The following is a 12963-nucleotide window of genomic DNA, read 5'->3' as shown; positions in this document are numbered from 1 at the left end:
GGTTTCAGATGCAGCCATGAAAGGGGGTTTGCTTTTTACTTTGCCTTCTGGAAGGAGGCAGCTCATCTGAGCCAGATTCCAATTTTGCTGGCAGAGTTTCTTCAAAGGCCCTCGGATTATTTTTCAGACCCAGTTGAGCAGTCACCATGTTGTGATTAATGGTTTTTTCCTTACCATTTTTAACACATTCAGGAAGTTGATGAAATCGATGAATAATATATTTGATTTCCACATGAAGGACAGAATAGAACATTTTAGAATCCATATATGTGAGTGATTAAGTCAACTTTTGTGGTTTACACTTGCAGCTGTTGGGGACAAGTTGAACAGTTCATGGGATCACAACTCTTGAGCTGGAAAGGAAAGCAGAAGCCATTGAGTCTCACTCTCTCATTTGCAGAGGGGAACACTGAGGCCCAGGGAGGTGAAGCAACTTGGCCAAGGTTATCCATAAGTCCCTACATGTAGAGCTGGAAGGGACCTTGGAGGCCATCTCGTCCTACCCCCTCGTGCTGCCATGATGATATATAATTTAGGCACACATTCCTGCATGATAGTGTTAGAAACTGTGTCCTCCACATCTCATGGAAAATACTTAGACCCAAGACTATTCCTTTAAAAACAGAAAGAATAGATTTCACATCATATTGTCAAATCTATAACAAAAACATAGTGGGCATTAAATGAACCACTACAGTTCCACGACCTCCTTCCTATTTAATGTCTTTGTGTTTCCCATCTCTTTAGCTCCTTCTACCCCACAATTTTTATTAGCCCACTCTCATGGCATTCCAATTCCACATCACCAGAACACAGATCTTCCCAATGCATCCTCTTTCAAAGCTCATGAATGAATGAGCCACTCTTCAGGCCAAATTTTACAAGCCCAAGGATTCTCAGAAATCTTAGATAAAAACCAGCTCAATTTCGAAACTTAGAGCTATAGTGCTTTTTCAAAAGTGATGGAAACATCCATTTCTGCAATCCTCCTTCCTCACTTATTCCACATCTATCACAGGTAACCCATGGCCTAGCTCTGGGCTCATACAGACTAGGTTCAATCTTAGGGGCCACCCTAAAAGTTCATTTCTCTGGCTCATTATAACCCACCCAGAATTTACTCTGGGAAATCTCCGAATGGAGCTCATGTCCAGCTTAGATCAAGGTTTCCACAGACATGAGTAACAGGGTTTTCAGCCCTTCTATAAACATTTAAAGTAACAAATAGTATTCAGTGCTGGATAGCCTTTCTTTTACACCATATAAAATCCACAAAATGCCAAAGACTCACAGGATCCCAAAAATGAATATAGAAAACTCGTCAGGGAACTCTCAGTAGCCCATAAATAATCAACATGATATTATTTCTTCTCTGGTGGGTCCCATTTTTTCCATGAGGACCTAGAATACTTGGCCTCTTTGTATTTCTTAGAGTGCCAAGATCTTCATTGACTAGGACTGCCAAGGTGAATGGGCTCAGCCTAGATGGGGGGGGGGAGCGGAGGGGGGCTGGGCAGACTCTTCTTGGAGGAACCACCTCTTTCCGTAACCTAAAACGATTCTTCATCAAGGACTCTGAGTTAATCCTCACCTTTTCCCATCATGGATCACCCACATGGTTTAAGTGGGGAGAATGTCATAAACAATATCATTCCTGAACTCTTGCCTCCTGGTTTAAAGAGGAGGAATTTCCTAGGCAGTATAATCCTAGAATCTAGCCTTCTGGCCAGAAAAGGAAAATTTGAGGGCAATGCAAGCCTGGGAGGTTGTCTTAGGAGTAACCTCAAGTTCAAGACTTGAGAGAAATGGGATTTCTTGAGCACATCCTTCCTCTAAGAAGAGGATTGCCAACGTGGCCTGAAATTAGAGAAGTAGGGAGCTAAAAATCATGCCATGAACATCAAGAAGGCCTTGTCTCTTCTCCATGCTATTACAATGAGTTATTCAGACAGTAAAGGTTCTATGGGAAGACAGCTGCCAGTCTGGTAGCTCCAAAGTGTCTTTCTGTTTCGAATTAAGTCCAAACCACAGAGTGACACTCCTAGTCTAGGAAGGGTTGTGTAGCACCCAGGCAGAGAGGAATTTGCCTGAAGGTTTGGGTATTGTCATGTTGGCAACCCGTGTTCATTTCCGTTCTGAAGAGGGTCCAAACTATGGTGTGTCACTGAGTCTAGAGGACTCTAGGATACTATGGGAAAAAATAGGATCTACTGTGGAGAAAAGAGAATTGTGTTGTGTATGGACTTTTGAGATTGTGTATTTTGACATTTATTTATGGACTTTTGAGATTGTGTGTTTTGACATTTATTTATGGACTTTTGAGATTATGTGTTTTTGACACTTATAAGTTTCAGAGAATCCTCTGTATTTTGTCCATTTTACATGGGATGAAATGAAGGCTGTCCTATACCAGATACCACTTGCTACCTTCAGTGTTTATATGGGAGCTGGACACCTTGTTACTCATATATGTAGAAACTTAGACACATCAGCTCTTTGGGGAGACTTCCCAGAGTAAATTCTGAGTGGGAGCATAAGGAACCCAAGAGTATGATCTTTCACAGCAGCCCTAAAGATTGAATCTGATCTGTGTCAGCCCAGAGCCAAAGGTTCTTGGGCCATGGGTCACTCTCATAGGAAAGTGCCCACTTTTTCTACCACAAGCTGCCTGAGATGGACTTATAAGATCTGCCTGAACAATTTCCTAGACCACAAGGTCCAAAATTGTCAGATCTCAGAATTACTTCACTGACAATTCAATTCAACAAAGCATTTATTAAACACTTACCATTTACCAAGCAATGAAGAGGTACATAGTGGGTGTGAGCAGGCTATAACATATCACAAAGGTTCTACAAAGAAGAACTAGAGTAAAAGATGTCATCAAGAAATGTATTGTCAAAAAAAAAAAAAAAAGAAATGTGTTGTCAAAAATGGTTGTCTAGGGGCAGCGGATAGAGCTCCTGCCTTGGGGTCAGGAGGACCTGCATTCAAATCTGATCTCAGACACTTGACACTTACTAGCTGTGTGACACTGGGCAAGTCACTTAACCCTGACTGCCTCACCAAAAAAAAAATTATTGTCTGGCCATGTGGTGAGAAGGGAACTAACCAGTGAACAACTCGTGTATTCCATTGGTATTCTTATGATGCCAGAAGAAATCGAGGAAGGCCACCCCACCACGTGAGGTGGACTCACTGTTATACATTTATGAGAGAACATGGACAAGAGTCAGCCAGGATGGTCACACACAGATGGGGTAAGATTTACATTATTGTACCAACTAAGGCTTTAGTTTCACTTTTAGGACTTCTGTGCCACCTTTTTTCCAGGCAAATTTTGACCCCAAACTGGCCCAAGTTGGCCCAACAAATTGAGTGGAAAAAAAGATCAGGAAATTTATAAGGCCTGTATACAGACCTTTCATTGTTGAGGCCCAATGTCGTCTTCAAATACAAAGTCCCAGAGAACACAGACCCAGGAATCATGTCTAGGGAGGTGGTTGCAGTGATTGGGGTCAATTTTCCCTCACCATTGGCATCTTGCTTCCTGGGTACTGGGGAAATCATAGTGCTCTGTGTGGTAAATCCACATTAAAGATAATCCAGTTGAGGTACTCTTCATAAGAATAGATCTCATGGCCTTTTGGGAACATGTAATAGTCAACAATGAAGGAGACGGACAAAAAGAAAGAAAGAAATAGAAAATGTCAGACAGACAGAGAGACAGAGGGAGAGGAGGAGGGGGAGAGGGGGGAGAGAGAGAGACCCAGAGAGAGAGAAATACACACACACACACACACACACACACACACAGAGAGAAAAATGACCCAGAGAGAGAGATAAACAGACCCAGAGAGAGAGAGAGAGAGATCTAGAGAAAGACCAAACAGACACACAGAAAGAATTTATGTGGAAAGTACTGTGTTAAACACTACAGATACAAATAAAAATTATGACAGTCCCTGCCCTCAAAGAGCTTACATTCTACCAAGGGGTTGGGAAGGAGTTTCTACCCCAGCTCCCAGTCACTGGCCTCCCTTTTCTAATTGTCTTTTTTTCTGAAGCGAGTAAGAGTTCCCACAAGTTTGATCTCTCTCTCCCCAGGCTAGAAGCATCTGTCAGTGACTGTAGCAGCACCAAGTTTACTGGCAACAGGCATCCAAAAGGCAGATGTGACAGGCAACCAAAAACAGCCAGCTATTCAAAATGCTTTGTGAGACAAACTTAAGATAAGAAGCGGGGATTTTCTCAGGCCCACAGCTGCTGGGATTTAGGGTGTGAAGTGCTATACACAGAGTTCATTGTTTTCTTGGGGTCTTATAGATCTGTGTGGAATAAATTGATATGGGGGGAACTAATAGGAGCTCATGAGAACCCAGATGTGAAAATGAGATGCTGGGGGTGGTGACTTTGGGCGATCAGGACCACTAAGGCTATTGGGCTGGTCACTGATTGACCACATGGAAAGAAAAGGCTAGTAGGAGTATAAGGAGGCAGCAGACTTGGCTCAGAACTCCTGTTGGCCTTCAAGGGGAAGGAAGCAGACTTATTGAAAGTGAGCCCACTATCACCATGACCGCTTAAATATGGCTGCTTCTAGCTTAAGCCAAAATGTTATTTGGAGATCTTAGGAGCTAACCCTTCATAGCTATTAACCTCAGTTTTTCCATCCGCAAAAGAATGGGGAGGGAATGCTTATGAGCCAAGTCTCCTCATGGAAATGTGAGATTTAACATGTGAGTAAATAATGTGAAAGACAGCACGGCATAGTGGTTAAAGAGCTAGTCTCAGAGTCAGAAAGACCAGAATTCAAGTCTCTGATGCACGTTATTGTTCATTCGTTTCAGTTGTGTCTAACTCTTCGTGACCCCATTTAGGGTTTTCTTGGCAAAAATACTGGAGTGGTTTGTCATTTTCTTCTCCAGCTCATTTTACAGATGAAGAAACTGAGGCAAACAGAGTTAAGTGACTTGCCCAGGTTCACACAGCTAGTAACTGTCTGAGCCAGATTAGATTTGAACTCAGGTCTTCCTGACTCCAGGCCTCGTGCTCTATCCCCTGAGTCACCTAGCTGCCTCATACTCCACAGCATATTGGGCAATTCACTTAACCTCTCAGTACTCCTTCAGCTAATCCTCTAAATCTGTAAGATACAGAGCTGCATTGATTGGAGTTTCCACACAGGGAGTTCCCTACAACTGTGAAATTAGCAACAGCAACAACAACAACAACAAAAAAAAAAAGCACAGTCCAATAGATGTACCTCAGGTGAATGAGGGCAGGGAAATATTAAAAAGAGTCTCTCAGAAAGAGTTTAGCAATCATGTCTGTTGAAATTACATTTACATATTTGGCATAGACCATCTAATTGTCTTTCTATTGATTCATGTCTGGTGTCAGACAATCTGGAGACCCTGCTGAAGTGAAGCATGCGAAGATCGTTTGTGTACATGGACCTTCAAGGCATTGTCTCTATGACCATGACAGATTGGGCACTGTTCAAGGAAGCTGTCCTCAGGGTACAATGCAAACCTTTTTGTGGAACCTAAAAAGCATGAGGCAAGAGGGGCACATTAGACCATAAATGTTTAACATATTGGGTGGACGAACGGAAAGACTTGCAATGCCTCCTCATGGGAAGTAAGACCATTATATCCACCATCCTACTCATGTGGTAGCCTCACCACAGGAGTAGATGGATGGGCAAGATTCAATTCTGCCCAGAAACTCATATTTCATAAGCGGAAATTGTTCGTGAAACCCTGAGAATGGAAAATGGATCTGTAGTGTCGAATTAAAATCAGAAGACACATTTTGAATGGCCCAAAAGACAGAAGACGAGGTTCCTTATGCAAGTGTAATGAGAAAATATGTCTATTGGCTAACCAAGGTAAGATCGAATTTGAAAGTACCAAGGGAACCGTAGGAAAAGGTATAGTAGCAGCAACCAGCCCTGCCATCCAATGTTCAGTGAATCTATCACCGGTTGACCAGAGTAAGATATCTGAATTTCTAGAGCTTGAGGTTGACGGGGAGGAGAAGACATTAGGCTTTTCCATAGGATCTAGAATCAAAAGGAGCAGCTTAGCCTAGCCGGGTCCTCTCATTTTACAGATGAGGAAACTGAGGATTGAAGAGATTAAGTGTCTTATCTAAAGTCACATAGGTGGCCAGCAGCAAAACCTGGAATCTAAGCCAGGCTGTACTACTTCAGTCTACTTCCAAGAATTCCCACAACCAAGGAGAGGGGGAAGGGAAGAAGGCAGATCAAGCTAGAGAGGAGGGAAGCAAAGGAGAGAAACTAGATCAAGCTGGAGAGAAGAAGAGAAGGGAGAAGAAAAGTACAAAGGGAAGAAGAGACAGGAAGGTGCAGACCTGGAAACAGTTGGAGAGGAGGGAAAGATGAGAAAGTAGATAAGGATGGAGAAGAGAGGGGAGGCAAAGGAAGGTTGGTGCCTATCAAAAAGAGCTATGATGGGCAGCATTCCAGAATGGGTTTCATGATCCCTGGAAAAGTGGAAAAACAGTAAGCTCCTCACTGTTGCATCCCACAGAAATGCAAGTGACCTCAGTGTCCCTATGAGGCCCCACAAAATCAGAATTAGGGTCCTCATATGGGTCCTTAAAGAACAAAACTCAGCACAAAAGCCAGCCAACATTTGTAATCCAATTAACCAAAGATAGATGGAAAGGGGTTGTTGGAGGCCAGGGAGCCAAAGGCAAGTACAGAGAACCCTCAAGAGATCAGCAGAAAGGATACATACAATTAATTAGATCATTGGATTTCTGCTTATGGACCAGTCTGTTTGCTCATATTGGGATGTGGAGGGAATGACTGCCAGTTAAAGCCAGTTGAGCACATGGCCTCAGCCAAGCTCTAGGAAAGACAGAAGTCATCCCAAATAAACTAAGCCTCACCCAAGAGCCCTAAATGTTGCCATCTTCCCAACATTGTCCATTGTCCATTGGCTGGATCATAAAGGTCCAAGCAGAGGGAGAATCTCACTTATGAAAGCAAAGCTGGCCCTTTCCCTCCTTCACTAAGGGGATGCCAAAGCCATATCTGGTGAATCCATAGTTCATTAAGTTGCTCTTATGTATATGTGCTATTTATTCATAACTATGGATGCCTGGGTTGTATTGGTTTCTTTTTTTTTTAAATAAAAAAGGACTATAGATGTATGCATATGTGTGCATATATATATAATTTTTCCAATATGAACTAGCAAGACTTCAGCTATCATACTGAAGTATACTTAAAGAGTTAGTTTAAACTATATCCCATTGCATAGAAAGGGTGGGTGTATCTCACTTTGCACATGCTTAAAAAGGTCAACTAAATTGAACATCTCTAACTAAATCAAATTGTTTTAAATGTATAGAAGGAGTCACTGTTGATGTCATTTCTTGATTATTGGATGAAGTAAAAAATGATGATATAAAATAAATAATTACATCCTTTGAAAATTAATCTTGATTATCACAAATAAGTTTGCCCAAAGTCAGATGCACCTGATCTCATACCAGGATTCTGAGATTTTTTTTTTAATTTGGTTACTTGTTTTGAGAAGAGAGGGAAAAAAATAACAGCAAAGATGCATGCTGGCCTATTTTACTGTATCTTACAGATCTACCCTCTAATAATGACGTTTCCCATATAACTTCTTTCTTTTGGGGAGCAGAAAGGAAGGAAGAAAATAAAAAATCAGAGTTGTTGATACACTGAAATAATATATTTCCACTGTATTGAGTCTCGCTACCTTTCTTTCCATCGAGTCCCAAGCCCAAGCAATAACTTCCCTGTTTCTTCTCCCAATGGAGCCCCTCTGTACCAATTGAAATGCTGATATTTTTTTCCTCTCTATGTAATCTCTTGTGATAAAGCACTTAAAAATCCCAATGGTCTCCTCCCCCCAACCTCTTCTTTCATGGTGCTATGGAAAGAGCTCGGATTTAGAGTCAGAATCCCCAGGCTCCAGTCCTGGCTCTGGTACTCATTACCTGGATAACCTTGGCCAAGTCATATGACTTCTCAGACCCTCGGTTCCCTCAACTATAAAATGAGTGAATTGGACTAGATGACCTGAAAGGTCACTTCCACCTCTAAATCTATAATTCTATGATTAGATGTCCTCAGAGGCCCCTTTCAGCTCTAGAGCTATGATCCCATCTATGACTCTGGGCAAGTCACTTCTCTCTGGGCCTCGGTTTCCTCATCAGTAAAATAACTAAATGACTAAATTAGACCAAATGGCCTCTAAGGTCCCTTCCAGCTCTTCATCTATAATCCTGTGTTAAATGTATATAGTCATTGTAACCAATGCTTGGGGGGCAGGGGGAGACCATGAATTTGATACCATTAACACCACATTGCTGAAGGAGTCCCTATTCAATGTTTAACACCTTTTTGTCCGTAGGGTACGTAAAAGGCTTGCTTTCTTCCCCTTTACACATCCATTTCCTTGCTACCAAGTGATGAAGCAAAGACCTGGAAAAGGGAGATTTTCCGTAAAAAGTACATCTTTGTGAGACATTGGATTTCTTTTTAGCATCCTGCTCCCTCCAGGGCTGTGAGCCTACATGGTGTACCTGCTGGAGGGGGCCACTGGTACCCAGATCTTCAGGGCCAAATGTTGACATGACTCTTTCTGTAAATACTGCTTCCTTCTGCTCAAGGGCAGGATGCATTGGACAAGGCCCTATGCTCTGCTGAGTAAAGACATTTCTCTATGAAGCACCTGTGTCCATGTCTTAATTTGTTAACATGTGTCGGTTTCCTTTTGGGGCTGCCCTGTGCTTGCTCCATGGGAAGAAGAATGACTAGTTAGCCAGGATGTATTTCACCTAAACTCCAAAGCCATGCAACATTTCTTAGGCTAGACTGCTCCCCACCTTTTCCCATCCCCAAACAAAACCAGTCAGCAGATTGAACAAGTACCCCAGTCCTGCCTCCTTATCAAGGAGACAAATGGCGAAAAGCCAAGTTGCAAATGGCAGAATGTACTCTGGGCACCAATTGGGGAGACAGCGCAATCCAGAATACCTCTGCTGTACCACTGTGTGGCAAGTAGATCATATCTGGAAACTGACACATTTACAAGTGGGACCCAGGAGAAAAAATACCCAGACCAAACCCATGAATACCATACCCCTGTGTTGGTTTATGTTCTCCGTCTCTTTGCATCAATCAGCTGATTGGTTGTCCCCTTGCAAAGTGTTAGCCCTGCTTCGGAGTAAATGCTAAAATAAATACAGATCACTAAAATACACCCAAGCTCCAAAGAAGTTAGTTTATATTAGTCTGTAGAACACTCTGTGATATTGATGCTGGGTGAAAAATGGGACTGGGAGAAATGGCCTTTTTTTTTAAATGAAGGCAACAGGTTTTCTGAATGTACCACATGCCAGAAAAACCCCTATGGTTTCGTAAAAGACAAAATCTTTGCTAAACCACAGCACAGACCTAATGTTTTAAGACTATAGACTTCTCTATTTTACTCTCTCTCTTTCTTTCTGTGATTTGTAGCCTACATTGAAGATCTCACAAGATGTGTTGAGCAAAGCAGAAGACTTATCATCGTGCTCACTCCAGACTATGTTCTCAGAAGAGGATGGAGTATTTTTGAGCTGGAGACCAGGCTCCATAGCATGCTGGTCAGTGGAGAAATCAAAGTCATCTGGATCGAGTGCACAGAATTAAAAGAGAAAGTGAACTGCCGTGAAGTGGAACTGCTGAAGAGAAACATCAAGCTTCTGTCGCTGGTCAAGTGGAAAGGCACCCAAAGCAGCAAACTGAATTCGAAGTTTTGGAAGCACTTGGTGTATGAGATGCCCGTCAAGAAAAAAGTGACACTGTCCCGCCGTCAAGTCCTGGACTCGGCAGAGCAAGGCCTTTTTGGAGAGTTGCAGACCGCACCATCGATTGCCGTCACCAGCACCTCAGCTGCTTTGGTAGCCTCTCAGGCCGATCTGAGCGATTTCCACCAAACAGATTCCGTGCCAATGAGACACTGTTGCAGAAGTTACAATTATGAGATGCCAACATCCTCTTTGCCGATGGCTTCTCTAGGGTCCCACCACCACACATACTGCAACATACCCTTGACACTGCTTAACGGACAACTACCTCTAAATAATGCTGCAAAGAACGCTCCCGAATTTCATAGGAACAGCCCTCTGCTGCCTTTGTCATCCAAGGAGCTTAGCTTCACCAGTGATATTTGGTAGAGATGATCTGAATTCTTCAGAGCCACTAAGTCAGCATCCCAAAAGACCTAGGTTTTGTACTAAACGTTTAAGATTCTACACAAAGAGTGCTTAAAAGTTGATGGAGGGAAACAGCACAGTTTTTTCTTTTTTTTTTTCTTTTTTTTCTTTTCTTTTGGTATTTAAATATTTTTGTTTACAGTTCTGGAATATTGGAGGAAAAGAAGAGAAAACACATGAAGAACCTACCGAGTTTAGCTAGCCAGTTCTGATTTTTTTCTTGAAAAGAAATTCCCATTGTCTTGGAGTAGATTTTATGATGTCACACAGATAAGACTCGCTAGATATAGCTGACTCATATTTCTGTACTCATATTTCAGAATTTCAAAGACAGAAAATTGGAGACTTGATTACAGTTTGGAAATTCTAAACTTAAGTTGAAGGAGGAAATCACTTACAGTGAATGAATGAGGAATTTGCCTTGGGGAAAGGGCAGAGTACCCCCATTGTAATATAGTTAGAAGTTTTTAGGGGCTGACTAATTGGGGAGCAGCAACTGAGGGTAGTGGTGGTGGAAAATGAATGAAGACTGGAGAGATCGTCAATATCATGCACAACTACTGCAAGATTGATCAAGAACTCATGACAACAGCATTTTGTTTTATTAAGCAAGCACATCTTTAGAGAAAAAAAAAACTGAGAGTCAACTAAACAAAGGGAGAGATAGCTGTCAACTCTCCTAGACTGATTTTCAACAACCCATGGAACTTACTTCTTTCACAAGTCTTGCAAGTTTTGAAAGACCTTTTTGGAAGTGTTTTGAACACAGGGTTTTTTTTTGTTTGTTTTTTTAACTTGCTAACAAAGTCACGTTTTGATTTCTTTTTTTTTTTTTAAATTAAGATCTCTTGACCTGTTGTCAGATTATACACTGATAGGATTTTCTTCCTATTTCTTTCAGCGTCAATGGAGTTTCCATTTAAATACACATTTGACTGAGAATATCACCAATAAAAAAGAAGAAATATTCACAGCACTATTCACAGATGAAGTACCAGATGATTCAAGTTTCTTAGTCACAGGGCAGCAATTCCAGGAAAATCATCAGGAATGTAGCTATGAAATAGACTGTTCTGCTGAGGTTTAGAAGGCTTCTTTCAGAGGATACCAATTCTTGATCCTTCTAACAGCCCACTTGGGACACTGGGATCTTCAAGCAGAGAGACCAGGGCATATGGAGAGCACCAAGTACAACAAATTCTCCACAAATTCTCAGTAATTGCAGGTTTGCAATAGGTGGAATGGCCCTGTGTGAATGACTACTCCTTGAAGTTCATCAGATTTTGCCCTCCCCACTCACAGTTGCCCTAGTGGGGTTCAATCCTGATTGCAGCCCAACTTGGGCATTTTGCAGATGGCACTTACAACTACGCACCAGGCTGAGTGAACAGAAACAATGTACTAACAGTGAGCAGTACAGCAGAATTCCAGATTGGTCTGGTGCTTTTAATTGTGCTCATAATTGTGCGATACACTTGTGCAGTCACCTACTAGCCAATGGATTTTGGTTGTTTCCTTAATCCTCTTCTCTTGATCAAATGTAAGCCGTTGCTTTATTCTAGATATCCATTATCTATAGTCATTCATTCAATGCTTTATTCACAAATGTAGTGTGTGGAAGCTTAGTTGTCAGTGTGGCGGTAAGAACTTACTCCCTCAGTTAAGTTCCCACATGTACGTGTTTCATAGATATAGTCGTTCCATTGAGAACGGTGACTTTGGCCTCCATTCTAACTGTATGTATTTCCAAACAGAAATTGACAAACTCTACTCTGTTTTCTACGTGTTACAGACTCTGTGTTTATGCTGGGTATGTTCGTTAATGCAATGTGTAACTAAAATAATATTTGCATGAAGTGAGCTGCATATGTTTCAAGTGACAAGTTGTGATTTCATTATTTTGCTTCCACATGATTCTAAATCTGATTACTCCACAGAGGATGTTCAGTGATATTTTTAAACTATTAGTTCTGTAGTATGCATGCCTGTTCTGAAAACCTATTGCAGCTCTCTCTGTTTCCTTGATTTATGATGATTAAATGTGGGTAACCGTTGGAATTGGCTGGCCACAATGTATCTTTTCACTAGCAGCAGGTATCTGAACAGAGCATTAAGTTTGCACATGTGCGCACGCATACATACACAAACAAGGCTTTTCCATAATTTTCAAGAAGCATCATGGACAATATCTCTATGGATTTACTTCTATAGGACAAGTCAACCTCTGACTGTTATCCGAGATTTTGTACGATACAGTCCTTAAAGTGATGGAAAACACATAACTACCTCCAGTTCTGGAAAATCTAGGGAAGCAATTGGTAAAGTAACTATCTGGACAACTGGTTCCCGTGCCAATCAACAACACAGTTATTTTTTCTTGGGGTAAAAGGAGGCATTATGAAAATGACTGATGAGATAAATTAGCAACACAATATGGCTTTGGAGGCATCAGAAGTTGAAACAGTAGTGAGAAGGTCCCGCACCCAGCCTGAAAACTGAGAGAGGCAATGTCAAAGGGGGGAGGGAGTAGAGGAGTAGAAAGGAAGAGGGGTCGTTTGTATGCCATTTATTTCTATTGGAAAAATAAAGAAGAGAGCAAGATATTAAGGCCTGGAGAGATTGAGTGACTTGCCCAAAGTCACACATAGAATCATACTATCATTTGGGAGAAGATCCCTAGGGCACTCTACTAGA

General features: G+C 41.7%; 1 protein-coding gene across 1 annotated transcript in view; it reads left to right on the top strand.

Moving 5' to 3' along the window:
• IL1RAPL2 (interleukin 1 receptor accessory protein like 2) overlaps positions 1 to 10230 on the top strand; it is a 444607-nt gene extending 434377 nt beyond the window's left edge. Inside the window, exon 9 of the mRNA XM_027861417.1 lies at positions 9530 to 10230. Coding sequence (XP_027717218.1) covers positions 9530 to 10230 — 701 coding nt within the window. The remainder of the gene's footprint in view (positions 1 to 9529) is intronic.
• The last annotated feature ends 2733 nt before the right edge of the window (positions 10231 to 12963 follow it).

Source organism: Vombatus ursinus, unplaced genomic scaffold (assembly GCF_900497805.2).
Source record: "Vombatus ursinus unplaced genomic scaffold, bare-nosed wombat genome assembly UNPS02014735.1, whole genome shotgun sequence".
Lineage (NCBI taxonomy): Eukaryota > Metazoa > Chordata > Mammalia > Diprotodontia > Vombatidae > Vombatus > Vombatus ursinus.
The sequence above is the reverse complement of the archived record's forward strand: the minus strand, read 5'-3'. Positions and strand labels throughout refer to the sequence as shown.